At 43.0% G+C, this 17,012-nt stretch overlaps 1 protein-coding gene across 2 annotated transcripts in view; it reads left to right on the forward strand.

Annotated features, from left to right (window-relative positions):
• The first annotated feature begins 1,028 nt into the window (after positions 1-1,028).
• The window catches only part of syde2 (synapse defective 1, Rho GTPase, homolog 2 (C. elegans)), a 48,955-nt gene continuing 32,971 nt past the window's right edge, over positions 1,029-17,012 (forward strand). Inside the window, exons 1-3 of one of the 2 annotated variants that reach the window (XM_004562123.5) lie at positions 1,029-3,277; positions 11,947-12,248; positions 12,604-13,000. In XM_004562123.5, the coding sequence (XP_004562180.2) occupies positions 1,228-3,277; positions 11,947-12,248; positions 12,604-13,000 (2,749 nt within the window). In that variant the 5' untranslated portion in view covers positions 1,029-1,227. The remainder of the gene's footprint in view (positions 3,278-11,946; positions 12,249-12,603; positions 13,001-17,012) is intronic. The other variant, XM_023152745.3, reaches the window with a different exon arrangement.

The following is a 17,012-nucleotide window of genomic DNA, read 5'->3' on the forward strand; positions in this document are numbered from 1 at the left end:
AACACCTCTTACTCTCCAGCCTTTGCTACCCCGTCCCAACTTCCCCGTTCGTTGCTGCCATTAACCCTCCTGTTATGTTGCTGGTCAGATTGACCCAGAACAGAAGAGATGTCACATGTCATCTGCATCACTACAGAAAACAAAACAAAAAAAAAATCAAAATTATAAAAGAAAATTGTAAAATAATCAGTGCCAGTGTTTCTGACACTTTTGGATGAGTAAATTTGCCCCGGGTCAAATTAACCCAGGAGCATAATTGGTGTCCCTGGAAACCAACATAACAGGAGGGTTAAATTGAAAATGACACAATTTTTTCTTAAAGTAGTCTCAGTGCAAATATCCAATGTGTTTTCTATGTTCTACTACTATGTTCTGGAATTTTGCCCAGACTGTCTTGCAATTTGAAAACATAAATCTTTTGTTAATCAAAAACAATTTTCTTTTCTTGCTAAATCCCTTCCCCCAATTTTCTAAAGTAGACGTTGAAAAGACAGGATTTCTTTCTGTTTTTCTATTACTTACTTAAACTCTGAGTTTGAATGTAAGCTCTAAAACTTAATAAAGTATAGTTAAAAGTCCAAAATGTATGCCCTGCTTCACATTATCCAAAGCCATGCAGTGGGACCGGATTGGAGTGTTTGCCGGTGTGGTTGCGAGTGTGTTTCAGAGATAACACAGACAGATAGATAGCTTCACACCTCTGGGCAATTTAGACTCACCAGTGAACCCCTCTTGTGTGTATTTGGATTGGATACTCCATCTGGATAAAACAAAAAACACGCACACACACAAAACCCCACAAAAAAGCATCCATATAACATTCTTCGGATAAATCACGTTCAAGGTAAGCCTCGTCTACTTGAACTTAAAGCTAAGAAAAATGCTTCAAATACTTGAGATGCAAACATGAGGAAAGGGTGAGGTGAGGCGCTAGAGAGAAAGGAAGAGCCAAAGCGTGTGCGTGCGTGTGTGCGTGTGGCAGCAAGCGAGGGGAGGGAGAGAGAGAGAGGTGGTGCAGTTGAGCGAAGTGAGCCTGGAGTGAGTGGGTCGACAGAGCCGAGGTGACAGTGGAGAATGGAGAGGAGCCCGTCCACCCGGCGAGCTTTGACCGCGGCGAGCAAAGGAGAACCCACTCGATCCTTTCCTTTTGGAGCAACTGCGCAAAAAGAAACCGGGAGGAATTAACTAGTGGGGGACGGGGGAGGGGTGGGGGGGCAAAGGAAAGGAATGGCTGATCCTCTGCGGAGGACTTTACTAGCGAAACTCCGGGGGAAGAAATCCAGGAAAGGAGCGACGGTCGGCGGTGGATACGGCTCTTCTGCTGCTGCCGCTGCGGTGAATGGGGGCCGAGAAGGTAAAGAAAAAGTTTTGCAAACGCAGCGAGACTCCGATGAGGCTCGCTCCATAGTCTTGTTCGCAGATCTGGATTGCATGCCAGAGAGAATGAGTACGTACGAGAATTATATTGACGGCGCTGTGGTGCAGACAGACGGGGATATAGCAGTAGCGCAGAGTCGCTCAGCGCAGTTGGCCGGCTCACGTCCCCGAGAGCGAAGCCGCGGGGGCAGGGTTCGGGTTAATGAGGAGCTCCTGGGGGTCCCACTTCAAAGAGACTTGCCGTTTGGGGGGGATGCTTTTTGGGAGGGTGATAGGAGAAAACCGGGGCACAGGTCCGCTGACAGAGTCACCGCGGGTGTTCCACTCCCTGAACCGCATGTGCAGAGAAAACACTGCATTTCGGTCGGAGATTCAATCGGGTTTGGGGACAGTTCAAATCCAGTTTTAAGCAGAACGCAGGTACAGGCGCATGTAGGGGATGGGAGACCATCAGAGGACCAGTTTAAAGGAGCTGATGGTGAGGTTAGAGAGCCCAAAGACAGAGAGTGCTCCCGGCACATGGTAGGGACTGTTTTGGCCGTGCGTACAGACACGGCCAATGCCAACTGGAGTTTTGACAGCAGACCGACTTTGGAGACAAACGCACGAAATTACGCACGCGTGTGCCCAAACCGCATGTTAAAGAACACCGAAGAAAACTCTGTAATCAGAAATATTGAGAGCTACGATCCTGACTATGCCGGGGACGTTAAAGGTGGTCTACTGAGTCCCACTTTTTTCCCCACTGAGTTAGAAATATGCGACGTGAACATGGCATCCCTGTGCGCCACAGAGCCCTCACTCACATACCCTTTAGACAGCGAAGATGACGATTACTACGATAATGAAATTCTGCCCTTCTACGAAACAATCAGACCAATGACTGACGGTGAGAGAGCAGAGACTGTAGAGTTCACCCAGCCTGGTCAGGATAAAGGACAGGCTGGTGATAGTAACAGTGCCCAGGAAACAGACAGGCTTAGGAACCAGCTGAAAGAGGCTTATTACCTTCTTATCAATGCTATGAATGATATCAACATGGATGTCCAGCAGATCGGTGGTGTAACTGAGCAGCAGGCTACCTCATCATGTAGCAGCCCGTCCAGGGACAGCCTGTGCTCCAGGTTGTCTTTGAAAAACAGGGACAGTGACTCCTGGTCGTCAGGAGAGGACCAAAGCCCTCAGCAGGTGTCAGACACCGACTCACTGCTGCTTTGTCTCACTGGGATTGTAGAGGTAGGACTTAAAGGCAGGCTGAAGAGTAAGAGCATGGCAAACTTGTCTTTCACCAAAAAACCTACTTTGTCACGCTCTACAAGTGATGGAGAGATTAGGTACCAGGACGCCTTCTCAGAGAGTGTTCAGGCTTGTGGAACGCAAAGTGCTGAAATCTGTGATGATCAAGAAGCTGAACCAGGTGAAGGAGGCACAGGAGCGGGTGAGCTGTCTGAATCTCGGGTTTTCTGCAGTGCCGTCAGCAATGAGGAGCTGCTGCAAGATGATGGCGTTGAAGAAGAACGGGACGGGAAGCTGAATGAGAGCAGTGGCTCCATCAACAGCATCACAAGTTCCTCAGACAGCAACACCGAGACGGCAACACATCAGGGTCACGACAACAAGCAGGAGCTGACTGAACTCCAGACACAGGTGGCCAACTCGGCCAACAAAGGTCATGGTGTCACTGTCAACAAGATGCAAGAGTGGATGCACAAAGGCCGCATGCTGTCTTCTGAAATGAAGCAGCGCATTGAAGGCTCATCTTTGCCCCGCGGTGGAGACAAGAGCCATGACCGGTCCTGTCCTCAGGTTAACCCAGGAGGCTGTAAACCGGGGACCCAGACATCCAGCCGAGCGGGTAAATCTGTCAAGGCCAAGTCACAACAGCAGCAGCAGCAGCCAGGTAGGACGGCTACACGGCATGGCCTCAACTCCCGTGGATCCTCTAAAACAGACAACTCTCACCTTCCTTCCTCCCTTCTGATAATTATCATCCTCCTCCACTCATAGTATACTCCTTCTGGTGGCGGTCCATCCCGCACTCCTCCTCTTCTGGATGCAAAGCAAAGGGACGAGACACCTCAGACCTCTTGCTTTCCTTTTTATTTTTTAAGACTCTAATCGGTGGCGGGCTTCTATCCTTCACACTAATTTAGGTGCATTTTAACACCAGATTAATAGCACATCAGGCCGTAGGTCGGATTACTCACAGCGTAGTTCAGTAACAACTAACTCACTCCTGGTAGAGCATTGTTAGTGGTGTTGGTGGTGGGATTTGTGCGTGTGTGTGTGTGTGTGTCTATTGACTGGAATGACATTTGATTATCTGATTATGAACATATCAAATGATTTTCTGATTGTGCTTAGATGACAGAGAAAACATCTGTATCATAAAACAACCGTTACCGAGTGACACGTGTTGTCATCATCCCTCATGCAATCAAATGCCAGATTAATCAGAAAGTGTCTGTGTGGTAAGCTTTTATTGGCATTTAGCAGCACAGGATGTGCTCTATGGATCAAAAACATGCCCATGCCTTTTAATTTCTCCTCTATTTTTTGCCTCCTGTGGTAGTTTCCTATGTTGCGGCGCATGTGTTCCAGCATGCCTGCCTGTGAAATGTGCGTGTGTGTGTCTCTGACAGTGTTTACCATAGTAAGACGATGATGTGCCATGTGTGCAGGGTGGTGTTGACTGTCAGTGTGCCGGACTGCTAGAAATAGTGTGTGATCCGTGAGGCCGCTCCTCTGTCGGCTTAGCATAGCTCCAACTTTACAGCTCTTTCCTCTCTGGTCTTTTAGTTAAAAAATAAAGTCAGAGCTCTTGTAGATGTTAGTTTCCATGCACCCGTTCACCCAAATCTCATATTTTCCCCATTTTGTTCAGCTTTCCCAACTGAACTTTTCCACAGCTGTGGCCAGAGAAATCCAAAAGCAGGAGAGAAGCCACTGCAGTTATTTTCTGTGGTAGTGGTGTGTGTGTGTGTGTGTGTGTGTGTGTGTGTGTGTGTGTGTGTGTGTGTGTGTGTGTGTGTGTTTGTTTTAGAGTAAGGGGGGCTGGGCTGTCATCTTGCCTTCCTCCCCAGTCATTTGCTTTGGACAGCTCCATGGTAACTTGCATTTTAAAGAGACCTTGGATTGAATATTTAGAATGCCATTCCTGTTGTTTAACATGTTTGCATTGTGTCACTTAATTCACCACCATGAATGAACAAAATGAAGAGTGATTAAATATTTATTAAGGTCAGCCGTGAGCTTATCTTGCCCTTGTGGGCCTCCACACCATACAAAGACCCATTTAAAAAAACAAAAGAAAGAAAGAAAGAGATGCCAAAGCTGCAAAGTTCCTGTTAAATGCTTTTTTTGGCCTAAAGCTCTTAATTGAATTCATTGGTAATTCTTGGTTCGTGGAATTATTTATGTATTTCTGACTTTCTAAAAATAGATCAGTTCCTCCCCTGTGAGTATTATTTGGAAATTAAACCTCAGCCTAAAATCGTAGCACAAAAATACTGTCTGAATTACACTATAGCTAATTTATTTTTGTCCTGACTTGTCCTTTAATTACTCTTGTAAAAGAAAAGTGTCCATTATTGTGTGTCACTCCTTATGTGTGGGTGTGCGATATTGTGCACACAAGCATGCATTTGCACATCTATGCTGTGAGTGTGCATGTTTGTATTTGCAGTGTGAGGATTTATAGTTTCGTTGTGTTTAGTTGCAGTGGAGCAGCAGGTGTGCCGGCAGGCATTCAGTATCCAGGTGTCATGTTTTGGCCAGAACTGAGCTCAGGAGTGGTGTGTCAGTCAAAGCTGATATTGAGACTGAGCCATAGATAACACAAATAGAGAAGATTCACTCCTGGGAGGCAGACTGTTTTTTTTTTTTTACTTCTTTTTAAGCCCTCTGTTCATTTGAGTCAAGTGTTTCTAAGTCCCCGGTCACACGTGTGTGGAAACCAGTCCCCAACTATCTGGCAACCACTTGTTGCAAGGGAAAAATGTGAATTTCCTGACTGGTTTTGAAGGTTGATGGCAGTTTACTTTGAAGGTGACTGTTCTGTTTCCAGTTTGTGTTGTATTTTTTCAACTTTTACTGTAGTTCATAAAGTAAACTGCAAGTGTTGTCTCCCACATAAACTATGGGTGACCATGGCAATATGCTAGCAACCAAAGCAATCATGGTGCAGCAGCCTCTTATCCACCAATTTCTCCTGGATGCAGCCAGTAACCTCCAACACTCACCAACTTGTCATATTTTTCCGAAGCAGAAAAATATAACAAGTTCAAATATGAAGCTGCAATCAGCAGGTAGTTTGCTTAGCTTAGCTTAATGCATTTAGTGAAAACAGCTAGTCTGACTCTCATGTACAAAATCTGCCTACAAGCACCTGTAAATCCCAGTAATCAATGTTATGTAAGGTCTATAAGAGTAGGCTATGAAATATGCTAAGCGATATCTTGTTTTTCATCAGGTTTTCTGATGTGATAATTTAATAAATGCACAGTGTACAGAGTAAACAAATGAACAGATGTAATGTTTTAATCAGTGAGCTTAAGTGATGCTGGTAAGTGAACTGTGGATGGGCAGATTCATGCTAGCTGTTTTCCCTTTGTTCCTGTCCTAAGCTATGCTAACTGCAATGTCATTACCTTTAGCATTAACATGAGACTGTTCACAATAACATTTGAGACCAACATTTCCTTAACTCCAGAACTGTTCTTTAAAAGAATAACGTGTCAAGCATCACATTTAATATGCTGTGAATTAGGTATACTGTTTAGCATTGCTTAACCCGAATTCCTAACTCCAAAGCTTAGATGGGAGTGCAGGTGTAATATAATATTACTCGACTGCTGTCAAGTCATGTCAGAACGATGCGGCGTTTGGTTTCTGCATTATGCCAGAAACCTTGTTACAGAGCTGCTGGGTTTTTGGTTTTTCACAGTGATTTGTCTTGTCTGGTGTCTGTATGTGGACAGATTTATGGAAGATGGTAGCTCTAAAGACAGATCAGGTGATGAAGGAGAAACTTGAGGCATCTGGGTTCATTCCTGGATGATTTTATGAGTTGTGTGAGTCAGATGATGGTATCTGCTGCAGAGGTGGGGCAAACATTAAGATGAGGATGATCACAGCTAAACAATACTAACTACAGTGAAAATTAAAACTAATGACATTTGAAATAAATGCCATTGATCATACTGTTTCAATGCAATGGAAATCCTTGGTCCCTGGCATTCATGGGGAGGATTTTGAAATGTTATGTTAACCTGTACGTTGTTGGGCTACGTTAAAGTCTTTCTACCAGGCACGGTCAGTCCAACTGCAGGTTATCAGCGACATAACAATCTGTTGATTGCCTGTGAAGCACAACAGCAGTCAAACTGAGGTTCATTCAAGGCCAGATAACAGATGATACCATAATATTGACAGAGAATGACTACAGATCTCTGGTAAATGTTGTGGGTTGTTAACTTCTAGCCAGGTTTTCTTTGGGCTAGTAGAAACCTGAAATTAAGACTGAAAATCAATTTTTCTAGAGTGAGCTTGCCAAGAGAAGGGCAGACATTTAACGTGACACGATGTGTCTGAAGTATTTAGGTTGAAGAATGTTAAAGGCTTTTATGTAGAGCACCAACTGATATAGAAGTTTTAACCTGATTCATGATATTTGATGATATTTTCCGTGGTATTTTAAAAATAGGATGTACCAATATGTCAGCTGAGATTTTTTTTCAGAAACACAAACAACGAACAGATTTCCCTAACATCTGTCATGTGTTGTTTTTAATGGTTTACAATCTGCCTGCCTCTGCTTATATCAGAGAACAAGCAACCTCAACAGTCATAACAACGGTGTTTCTAGTGTCATTTCATTACTTTTTAAATATCTATTTATTGGTTGTTATAAATGGTAATAACAAGAGATATCGGCTTGCCAATAAATCAGGCTCTACTTTTATGTAGGGGCCTTTGAAAATGTTCTTCTGTACAAGGGCTTCCTGCTCCTGAAGGTTTGAGAAACCCCAGTTTAAGTGACAGAATGGGGGACCTACACAAGAGGTAGGTGGTTTTAATGTTGTGGCTGATTGGTGTAGATTGTAATAATTAGGTGGCAGCTTAAGGGCTGAAGAGCTTTCCTGAAAGGCCTTTCGCTTACTTTTAGGGACTTGTCTTAGGATTGCAAGTGTTTCAAGCTTAATTGGGTAATTATCTTACAGCGTCCTTCCTCCTGGGCATTTGATCAGTTTTTCTTTTAAACAGAAGCAATAAGACAGGAAAACAAGCACTACATAGAAAAGATTTTGGATTTCAAGCCAGCATACCGAAGTGGAAGTGGCATTAGGAACAGGCTACGATGCCAGGACACCTCAGCAGGATACAAGTGTTGACATGTGATGCAACCCTGGATGATCTCAGCGCTGCCTGCCTGTAAAAAGAAAAATCTACACCAAGAATCATCATTAGCATATGAATGAAGGTCAGCAGTAATCTATGGCACACCGCAAAAGATTCCCTCTGAAGGAGGCTCTGAAACTGTATTCACAACAAAGTTTTGTCTGTATGGAGGTGAGAACTAGCTGGTGTGTTTTGCACATATCAAAAGAGGAGCCTCTATAAAGAAGGAATTTAGGGAATAAAAGAACAGCCTATGGGAAAGTGGATCAAGCGCTTTGTCTTAGAGAAATGATTCAGCCACTCAGAAGATTTAGGCATGAATATAATTGGGTCTACTGTCAGGCTCATATGGCACAGGTCCACAGCAGCACATCAAGTAAATAAGATTTTTCTTTTTTTCTTAGGAAGGTGCATTCCTTGCAGCACCTCAGACAAACACGACACTCCTTTCAGTGCATGCACCACCTCTCCTTTTCTCTTAATTTCCACCCACAGACATGCACCCGTGTACCATCTGTCACTTTCAGGTCAGAGGTGTGATTTTTTTTTTTGCCTTACAATGAATACATTATCTACACACAATGATGGCAGAGGCAGACAGGCTGTGTTAGCTCTGGTATGGAAATATTTTGCAACTGGGTGCTACTAGAGGAAAAGAGCTGTTTTTCTGGAAGGCTGTCTTGCTTTATGTGGCAATGTAAGTGGGAATGAGTGAAAGGGGCTTATTCACTAATGCTAATTTTCACAAGACAAAAAATCTTTTCCTACCTTACTTTGAATAAACAGACTTTAAACTAAGAATTATTTTCCAGGTCTGTTAATTTGTACTCTGTAACAGAAGGCTGTAAAATGTTGGTGAAAGATGAAGCTGCTGTTTTGTTGTTTCATAATGCGTTATGTAGTAGTATGATGGTTATTTCAGTTGCTTCTAGCACGACTCAAAAAGCAGTTGGTAAGCCTGGCCAAGACTCCTCTAGCGATTAATAACCCACGGCCAGTGGTCACCTTCAGGGTGGTTGTCATAAGGTTTGGTAACATTCTTGCTTCAGGAGGAGAATAACGGCTAACGATGATAGTGTTTTTTTCATAGTTCAGTACAGAGATAAAGGACATTAAGCTCAAGACCCAGTCATCATGAGGAATGGCTTATTTATGGATGCAGTTAACAGTAATAGCCCATTTATCGAGCATGAACATTAAAACAAAAGTAATGGCAAACAAACAGCTAAAAATATAAAGCTTATTTTCTATATAGCAGTAGGTACAAAGTATAGAAACAGCTTAATGCTGCTAACCTTCTCTGTAATTTTGCAGGCAAATTTTGCAGACAAATCTGAGGATATTGTGGTAGAAATGCTAATTCCTAAAATTAGATGCATCCTTGCATCTCTTGTTCCATCAGAAAAACAAAACGCCCAACGTTTTCTGTTCATTTTGATATGTTTTTGACTCATTTGGCACCCTAAGTGTAATCGTGGTATGAAGATTGTCATTCAAGGAAGGCAGACCCACAAGTTCCTTTGTGTGTTTAATATCAAGACTGAATGTTCTGCAGTTCAAATACTGAAATGCTGGTGTAAAAAAGTTGCGAGGAAAAGGCAGGCAAGAGTGACAAGAGTGAAAATGGCTAAAGTCTCACTTATTAAGTCAACGCAGCAGGCTGCTGTTTGCCAGGGCGAGGTGTTACTCATGTGAAGGAGTGTGACAGTGCGAGGAGACAGCAGCCAGGCTGTAAATCTGGAGCTGTGGTCTGGAATGCTGTTCATGTCAGAACTCGCTTCCTCTTCCAGTTATGAAAGACCCCTTAAAGAAGATGGCATGCTGACAAAATCTTTGTGCACAACTGTCTCACCTCTCTGTAGTCTTACGGTACCAGGTTGAGCACACAGTGAGCTGTGCAGCTTTGGATTGGTCGTTATAATCGTTCCTCCATTCTGCCTAAATGTTCCTCCCATCTCATATCATGTCTTTCCCACACCAGTAATCCTTTTCTTGCTTTTCCTACAATCTATGTGTGTATTCCCATTTTTTGAAATTCATCTGGTCAATTTAGAGTTTTTCATGCAAACTAACAATTGTAGCCTTAAGAGGCTGAAGTTTTGAACATCTCGTGGTGCTAAAAAATCCTTTTTGAAGACCACGCCTTTGTAAACTATAGCTTACAGTCGGCGCCTTCATTGTAGTGTACTTTCTAAAAGGTTTCCCCTCATAAATTTCCAAATATAAGTAAAAAGATTTCTTGCAGGCTCAGTTGAAAGCTTAATAAGGAACTGCCATAACATCTGAATATAAACCATAGCAGATTAGTAGAGGCTGGCTGCTTAGGTCTACGCATTAACTCGTGGGGCTCAGTGCATCACCACTAGCTTAGTACACTTTTGTCTTTCTCCAGGCAGTCAGCACAGGCTAAAACGACTAAACTTCAGGCCCTTAAAGAGCCCAAACCAGGCTAACGCAAACACGTTGCTGTTCCAGACACAGTAATAAAAAAACTACAAAAATTTAAAATGTGCTTTACATCCTATAGCAGCGGTCCCCAATCCTTTTTGCACTACGGACCGTCTTTTGTCTGACAATATTTTCACAGACCTGCCTTTAAGGTGTCACGGATAAATACAACAAAATAAAACCAACCGGTACCAAAAAAAACAAAGATTTATTGATTTATACAGAACACGGGAAAAAACCCAGGGAAATCGAGTTAATGATAAAAACGATTTAAAAAAATAAAAAATGTTATTTTTATTGTTATTAAAAATAATGTTTTTTTAATAAACCGGTGGCCCGAGAGAGGGCCTCCTCTCGTGGCCCGGTACCAAACGTTTTACGGACCAGTACCCGGGGGTTGGGGGCCACTTTTAATTGAAATGAAAGAGAAGAGAGAGCGATGTGATTGGTTTTCTCCAAGTAGTTATTTCTCCCACTTTTTTCTTGGTGAGAGGAACTACATAATTGATGTTTATGGGACAACAATTGCTTTATAATGGCGTAGATCACTGGAAAGGCGGGAGACACTGTTCAGAGATCCTGGTTGACTTCCAGGGAAAAGCAAATGCTGTGTCTTTGTCCTAATGTCAAGTTTGTTAACAATGATAATAATAATAATGAGCATGAAAAACTTTGTTTACTAAGTAGAAGTTATGGCATGTGATTTTAATGTCCTCTCTTAGATGATATTTATACTACAGTCAAGTGTGTATATACTGTTAAAGTCGATTTTGTAAAGTGAAAATGTTCTCAAGTCTATAATTTGCCGGATAGCCTGACATGCATGGAAATGTATTTCCTTGAGGAAAAGAGATGTTGTCATTATAGCATGCGGAGGGGCTCGTCTGCTAGCTGCTGAGGATCAAAACAGTCTTTTACACGAGTTTGCTGTACAAGTTCAAGCAAGACCCTGCCCTCAGCACCTCACTCTCCCTGTCACACACACATGCACACACACATGCGCACAAGTTGTTTTTCTCCGGCTGCATCTGCTAGCAACTTTTGTAAAAATAAAAGCGTGGCATTTGATTTACAGGCAAAGGTGTTTTTTGATTGCTTGGAGAAAACTTTCTTGCAGTAGCTCCTTTGTTCCTTTCTTTGGGCCATCGAGGCACTGAGTCATCTCTCTATTATTTGGCTTTTTTACACTGTGCACATATCACCATCAGCCTCTCCACACCTCCTGTCCTCTTTATTTTCACAGCTGTAACACCAGCAATTATCACATCTTTCCATCTCGTTTTTGAATTCAGAACCCACACGTTCTTGAAGCTCACATGAACTAGGATCCTAAAGATGAGGTTAAAAAAGCTGAGGTGCTGCAGGGGATTGTGGTGGTGTGATTGAAAGTTTGACTTTGGGTGTAAAAGCTATTTAACGATGGTCCGTCCAAAAGTCATAAAGCAGAGAAATCAAATGAGACAAATCAAAGATGTGGCTTCAAAACACAGACGAGAGAGAGAGACGAGATGAAATCTAAAAGCTTATAGTAAAATATCACATTTCCTCACCTGTGGTTTTTTGATACAGATGTTTTCTTCATCTTGTCATGACATGAATAGCCTGAGATCAGTTCCTGTAACTCAATGCAGTTAAGAAATTACTTAAATGATAGTGATCAGGATGAAAATTAGTTGTCTGCTGGCATGGGGCTGTAACTCTCTTCACTCTTGCTTCCCTCAGCTTTCATTGAGAATGTCCAGACCTCCTGTGCTAATAGCCGAGAGGCGGGCAGGACCAACGAGAGTTCATCATGGAGGCCACAGCTCACCACCATCACTGTCTCCAAGAAGCGCAACTGGTTGCAGCAGAGCTCACTTGGGAAGAATCAGTGCACTAAGGATGAGCTTCAGGGAATGCTGGGAGCCGACGAGGAGGGCAGCCAGGGTTTCCATCAGCCACTTCCTTCTCCTAGTCCCTCCCCAGACCATCTGAGGCCCTCAAGGGGAGCACCCCCTAGGCCGGTTCGCTTGCAGCTGCCGCAGGTTAGCCTCGAGGTCTCTCTTTTTAAAAAGATGAGCTATAGATCAAGCAAAAGTTGGCCAGTTAGCTTAGCTAAAAACACAGAAACTGGGGAATACAGCTAGCCTGGCTCTATCCGAATTCATTTAAGGCTACAAACAAAGAAATAGTCCCAAAGATAATGTGTCATCATAAACCCACAAATGATATAATAAGAGAATCTGAGAATCTGAAACTGTGTAGCTAGATGCTTCCAAATTTATTCTAAGTTGAGCTAACTAGATAAATAAGCCTAATTTCCCATTAAGTCTTATACTAATGCAGAAATGCAACCAGCAGTTTTCTGGCAAAGTTTAACAAGAAAATGTGTCGTTTTAGGTCAGCGTTAGTCCGGCAAAAGTGTCTCCTCACCCTCATAGCATGGACCCAGCTGAGGAAAACGATGCAGATGACGAAGGGGAAATTTGGTACAATCCCATACCTGAGGAAGATGAGCAAAACAATTCTGATCAACGCTCCCGAGGGCTGACCGCCCCTCCTCGAGCTGAACCCCAGAGGGGGTCCAGCAAAGGGACTGATTTGGTTCATGGTGGCAAGTCCCTAGATGGATCCGGCTGTGGTGGGCCAGAGGCCCTCGTGGAAAGCCTCGGTGGCGGTTCAGGAGATGCAAGTCAGGGGAATGCTGTGCATTCCACAGAGGTACTACATGCGCACAGGCAGATGCTCGCGTGCAAACCTCAGGAGGAGGGGGGGCCTTCCAGCAGCAGACCCACAGGTAAGGCAGAAAAAAAGACACCCACACCTTCCCACATTCTAACTTCACTTCCTGGTTTTCATCAGCTTCTTTACTCACTTGTTCCCTACCAATTTTCTGTGGTTGATGCTTGAAGGGCAATTACACTCTTTGTCGCTTTGCCAGTTTCTCTCGGCAGATTTTTGCAGTTGTGCACACCTTGAGCACTAATCAAGGTTAGTGTTGACAATGTTACCAGTCAACAGATAAACAGACTTTTTTAAGCTCAACATTTTTCCCAGCTCTGTAAAGGCTCTGCTTACAAATAGAAATTCTTATATCATCTATAAGTGCTGGAGTGTGTAATTTTAAAAAAAGGTGCACTAAGAGAGGCAATCTGAAATTCCTCTCAAAATCCTATTTAAGTTCATTTCATACCAACTGGTCAAGATCACAAATAGGTTAAAGTGATTAAATCATCCAAATTGGCAACTCAAGGTTTTAAAATCTCCAGTTTTCAATTAACATAAGTCAAAAGTTTGTAATAAGGAGCCAGACAAGGAGAGTTTCTTCTTCTTTCTCTTTTGATCGGCGCAGACAGGAGCCACGGCTGTCAAATCTCATCGCTGCACATCAGTGTCCCTCATAAATTAAACTTAGACAGACAGAGGAATTCATTCCTCCTGGCTAATTCATTCCTGAGAGGAAAGAATATCAATTTACTTGTTATTCCAGCTAATACACACACACACACACACACACACACACACACAGTGAACTTTGTATATTATGGCTCATTGAAACACCTCTCCTACAGAAAACAAATTCAAGACCTAAAGATTTATTTGCAGATATAAATGAATCGTAGCCTTCTGTCTTTTTCACTTGCTGCGCTTTTTATTTACTCGTGTTTTTGAAAGTCATTGACAACTCTGCTCTACAGCGACGACATGATGATGACAGCCAGCACACGGCTCCCTGTCTCTTAATAAGCCCTGGTCTGTTTTTTCTAACTTCCGACTTTTTGTTCTCTGTGATGTGGCAACATGGTAGTTTGAACCAATTGGCACATCTTGAGCTGAGCCTATAATTACAACTTTTAACAACGCTTTTCTGTGGCACGCAACAGCCATTTTTTTCTAGCTGTGTGAGCACAAAGACAGGCTAGATGCTTTGGGTTTGGAAATCTAATGCTTCAGCTTTAGCGTTCTCAGCAACAGTTCCACAGCAGGGGTGAAGGTGTCTTAACAAGCTCAGCAGAAACTTTTCCCTCCACGGCTACGCCAGCTTTTTAAGAGTTAAAGTCATGATCACTGAGACGCTGAGCTCTCGGTGAGGGCTAACAAATGTGCTCTTGACAAGGACACAGGCTTTGATTGGCGTATGATAAACTCCTTCATCCTGGCTCTTGCTGACATCACATGTGGCTCAGCAAAACTCTCTGCCCTGAGAGACTTTCCTTGTAGGATTAGGATTAAATCAGAATGAGGCTCAGTGTACCAGCCCAGGAAAAGCACTAATCATGCTGCACTAATTAAATGTAAGCTTCTTTTTTTGGTGCACCTTTCGTTGTCAGACCCATTGTGCCAATTTGCAGCACAGAGGAAACTGGATAAGCAGACGAGTGGACATAAGTGGAGGCTGGACTGCATTGTTCAGTAGATTTTTTTCCAATGTTTGGCAACATGCTACTATTCAAAGACCTGTTCCTCATTTACATCCCGTAATGCAGTTTGGGAGCAGTCAGTAGAAGATGTGCGATACTGTTGGTTTACTCGTTGCCTGAAAACGAGACAAGAGAACAGCAGTGTTGTCCCCCCCCCTCCCGCTCCGGAACTGCCTCCCTCTCTGCTGCCTGTTGACTTTGCAATTGATTCCTGTGGGTTCGTCGACGCCATCCCACACTCCGCCGCAAAAAAAAGAGCAACGTGCTCGAGTACGTGTCATCAGAGAGGAAACACTCACTGGCTACTGGTTGATTATTCATTGTGGATGCAGTGGGACTTTTAGTTTAGCTTCACTGTCTTTCTTCATCTTTAGTTAGAAACCTCCTCTCCCTTCAGAAATTGCTATGTGCATTAGGGCTGCAGAATGACACCGCACTCCTCCACTTTAAACTGGTAGGCAGTGTTGGGGGATGGTGGGCAGCAAAAAGGGCAACAGCTCTCCTTCAATTCACCCACTGTTCCATTCCTCAAAATAAGCCTAGATAATGACCAAACATTGTTTCCTGGGTGAGTGATGTGCTTCATCACTGACCTCAAAACGCTAAGTGCATTAGTCTGTGTTATAGCACACAATTATCAGTAAGTATCTGCTGAATCTGGAAGAATATTGATTAACATATTACTTACTTTGGCATTTTATAGCTTTGAGGGAAACGCATCGGCACTTTTTTCATGTGGTTGCCGTCGATTGCTTGCAGCCGTTCCCCAATTTTGCAGAGTCGGAAGATTGATTGATTACTCTCAAACCCTTCAGGTCAACTTAGCTGAAAGATTGTGAACAGGCAGAAATGTCTAGCTTTAGAAGTGTTGGTAAGCACATTTCTTTTCTGCTGAACGGAGCCAGTTGAAGTTGCTTTTTGTTACCTGTTTTCAGTGTTTATTATAGATTGTGTGTAAATGTTTGGCATCACCACCATCATGTTGAATATTGGTTTGTGGTCTAGAATTCTGAATCCCAATACTGACCGTTTTGTCTTGCTTATTTCTGGAGTTTACAGAGACTATATTTGGATAAGAGGGTTTACTGTAGCATCAGCTGTTGGTTTCTGAAGAGCGGTTTTGAAGCCTCAGCTTTACCATTGTGACCATTCCCATCACTCCCAGCGTTATTAAAAATGTGGTCTTGGACTCCACATTTTAAAGGGCTAAAACCTCCTCCAACCTAGTTATAGCAATTTGTATGTTACTGTGGCTCTTTATAGGTAATAATATGTTTAACTAAACCTCAGCAAAGACACATGTTTGTTGGTAGTAACATCACTATAACCGCCACCATGAGCCATATCTTTTATCACATCTACTGTATTTGTGTTTAAGTTACCACGTAATGGGTTGGTTGGCCACATTTTCTAAATGTGCCCGTGCCACTTACGATATATTCTTTGATCTAGGATTTACAAAGGTTTTAACTACAAAAAAAAAAAAAAAAATTCAAGAAGAGTGCTGCCCCAGACTTCTTCAGTCCAGCCTCTCTGTCACTCTCAACTTTTTTCATCTTTTCTGTTTTCTGTTTCCAATTCATTGTGAAAATGAGACCGTACAGACACCACTTTATCTGCCGGTTTAGAAATTTGACAGTCCCTTCATTGATTGAGTGTGAATAGGGGCATCTGTTGAATTAATGAAGCTGTGCAGATGTAGATGACTCTTTGCGACCATGGTTTTCTTCTGTTCGGCTGGCTGGTTCTTTTCCCTCTCACCGGATACACTCCAGACTCCTCGTGTGCTGCCTATTGAGTGACTTTTTGTCCATTTCAATGCTCTATTTGTATGGAGAATAATGATTGATGGACTTTGGGGGTGGTGAGCTTGCTGTGTTCCCAATCTGCTGTTCCCTTTAGCGCCTGTTTGGGGAATCTGACTTGGCCAGCACTCAGAATGGGATCAGAGCTATTTCTGGGGGATGTTTTGGTCACACTGGCAGTTGAGTTTGAGAGTTGGCCCTGGTTGCAAGTTACAGAGAGCTCACGCCTCTGAGCTGAAACTGGGAACCTAATCTATGCTGACGATTGCATGGTTGGGTCTGGAGGAAGTCAACAACTTTGTGAGGGCCGCACTTCAAAACCAGAACAGATTCCTTAGCCGGATGTTAGATGTGAAGTTCAGGTCACAAAGTTTTCTCATAGCTCTCTCTTTCTGCTCTGTTCTTCATTTCAGCACCAGAGCAGCTGTGGAAAACTTTTCTGGTCTCTGTTTTTAGGGGAGAAAACATTAGTGAAAGCAGAATTTTTATATACTGTAACTAAATATACATAAATTGGAGGTCATAAGTCACACAAAGGTAGTTCATAAAGCTTTAGGACTCTTTTCTAACTTGATTAGTTTTC

This window comes from Maylandia zebra, linkage group LG17 (assembly GCF_041146795.1).
Source record: "Maylandia zebra isolate NMK-2024a linkage group LG17, Mzebra_GT3a, whole genome shotgun sequence".
Taxonomy (NCBI): Eukaryota; Metazoa; Chordata; class Actinopteri; order Cichliformes; family Cichlidae; genus Maylandia; species Maylandia zebra.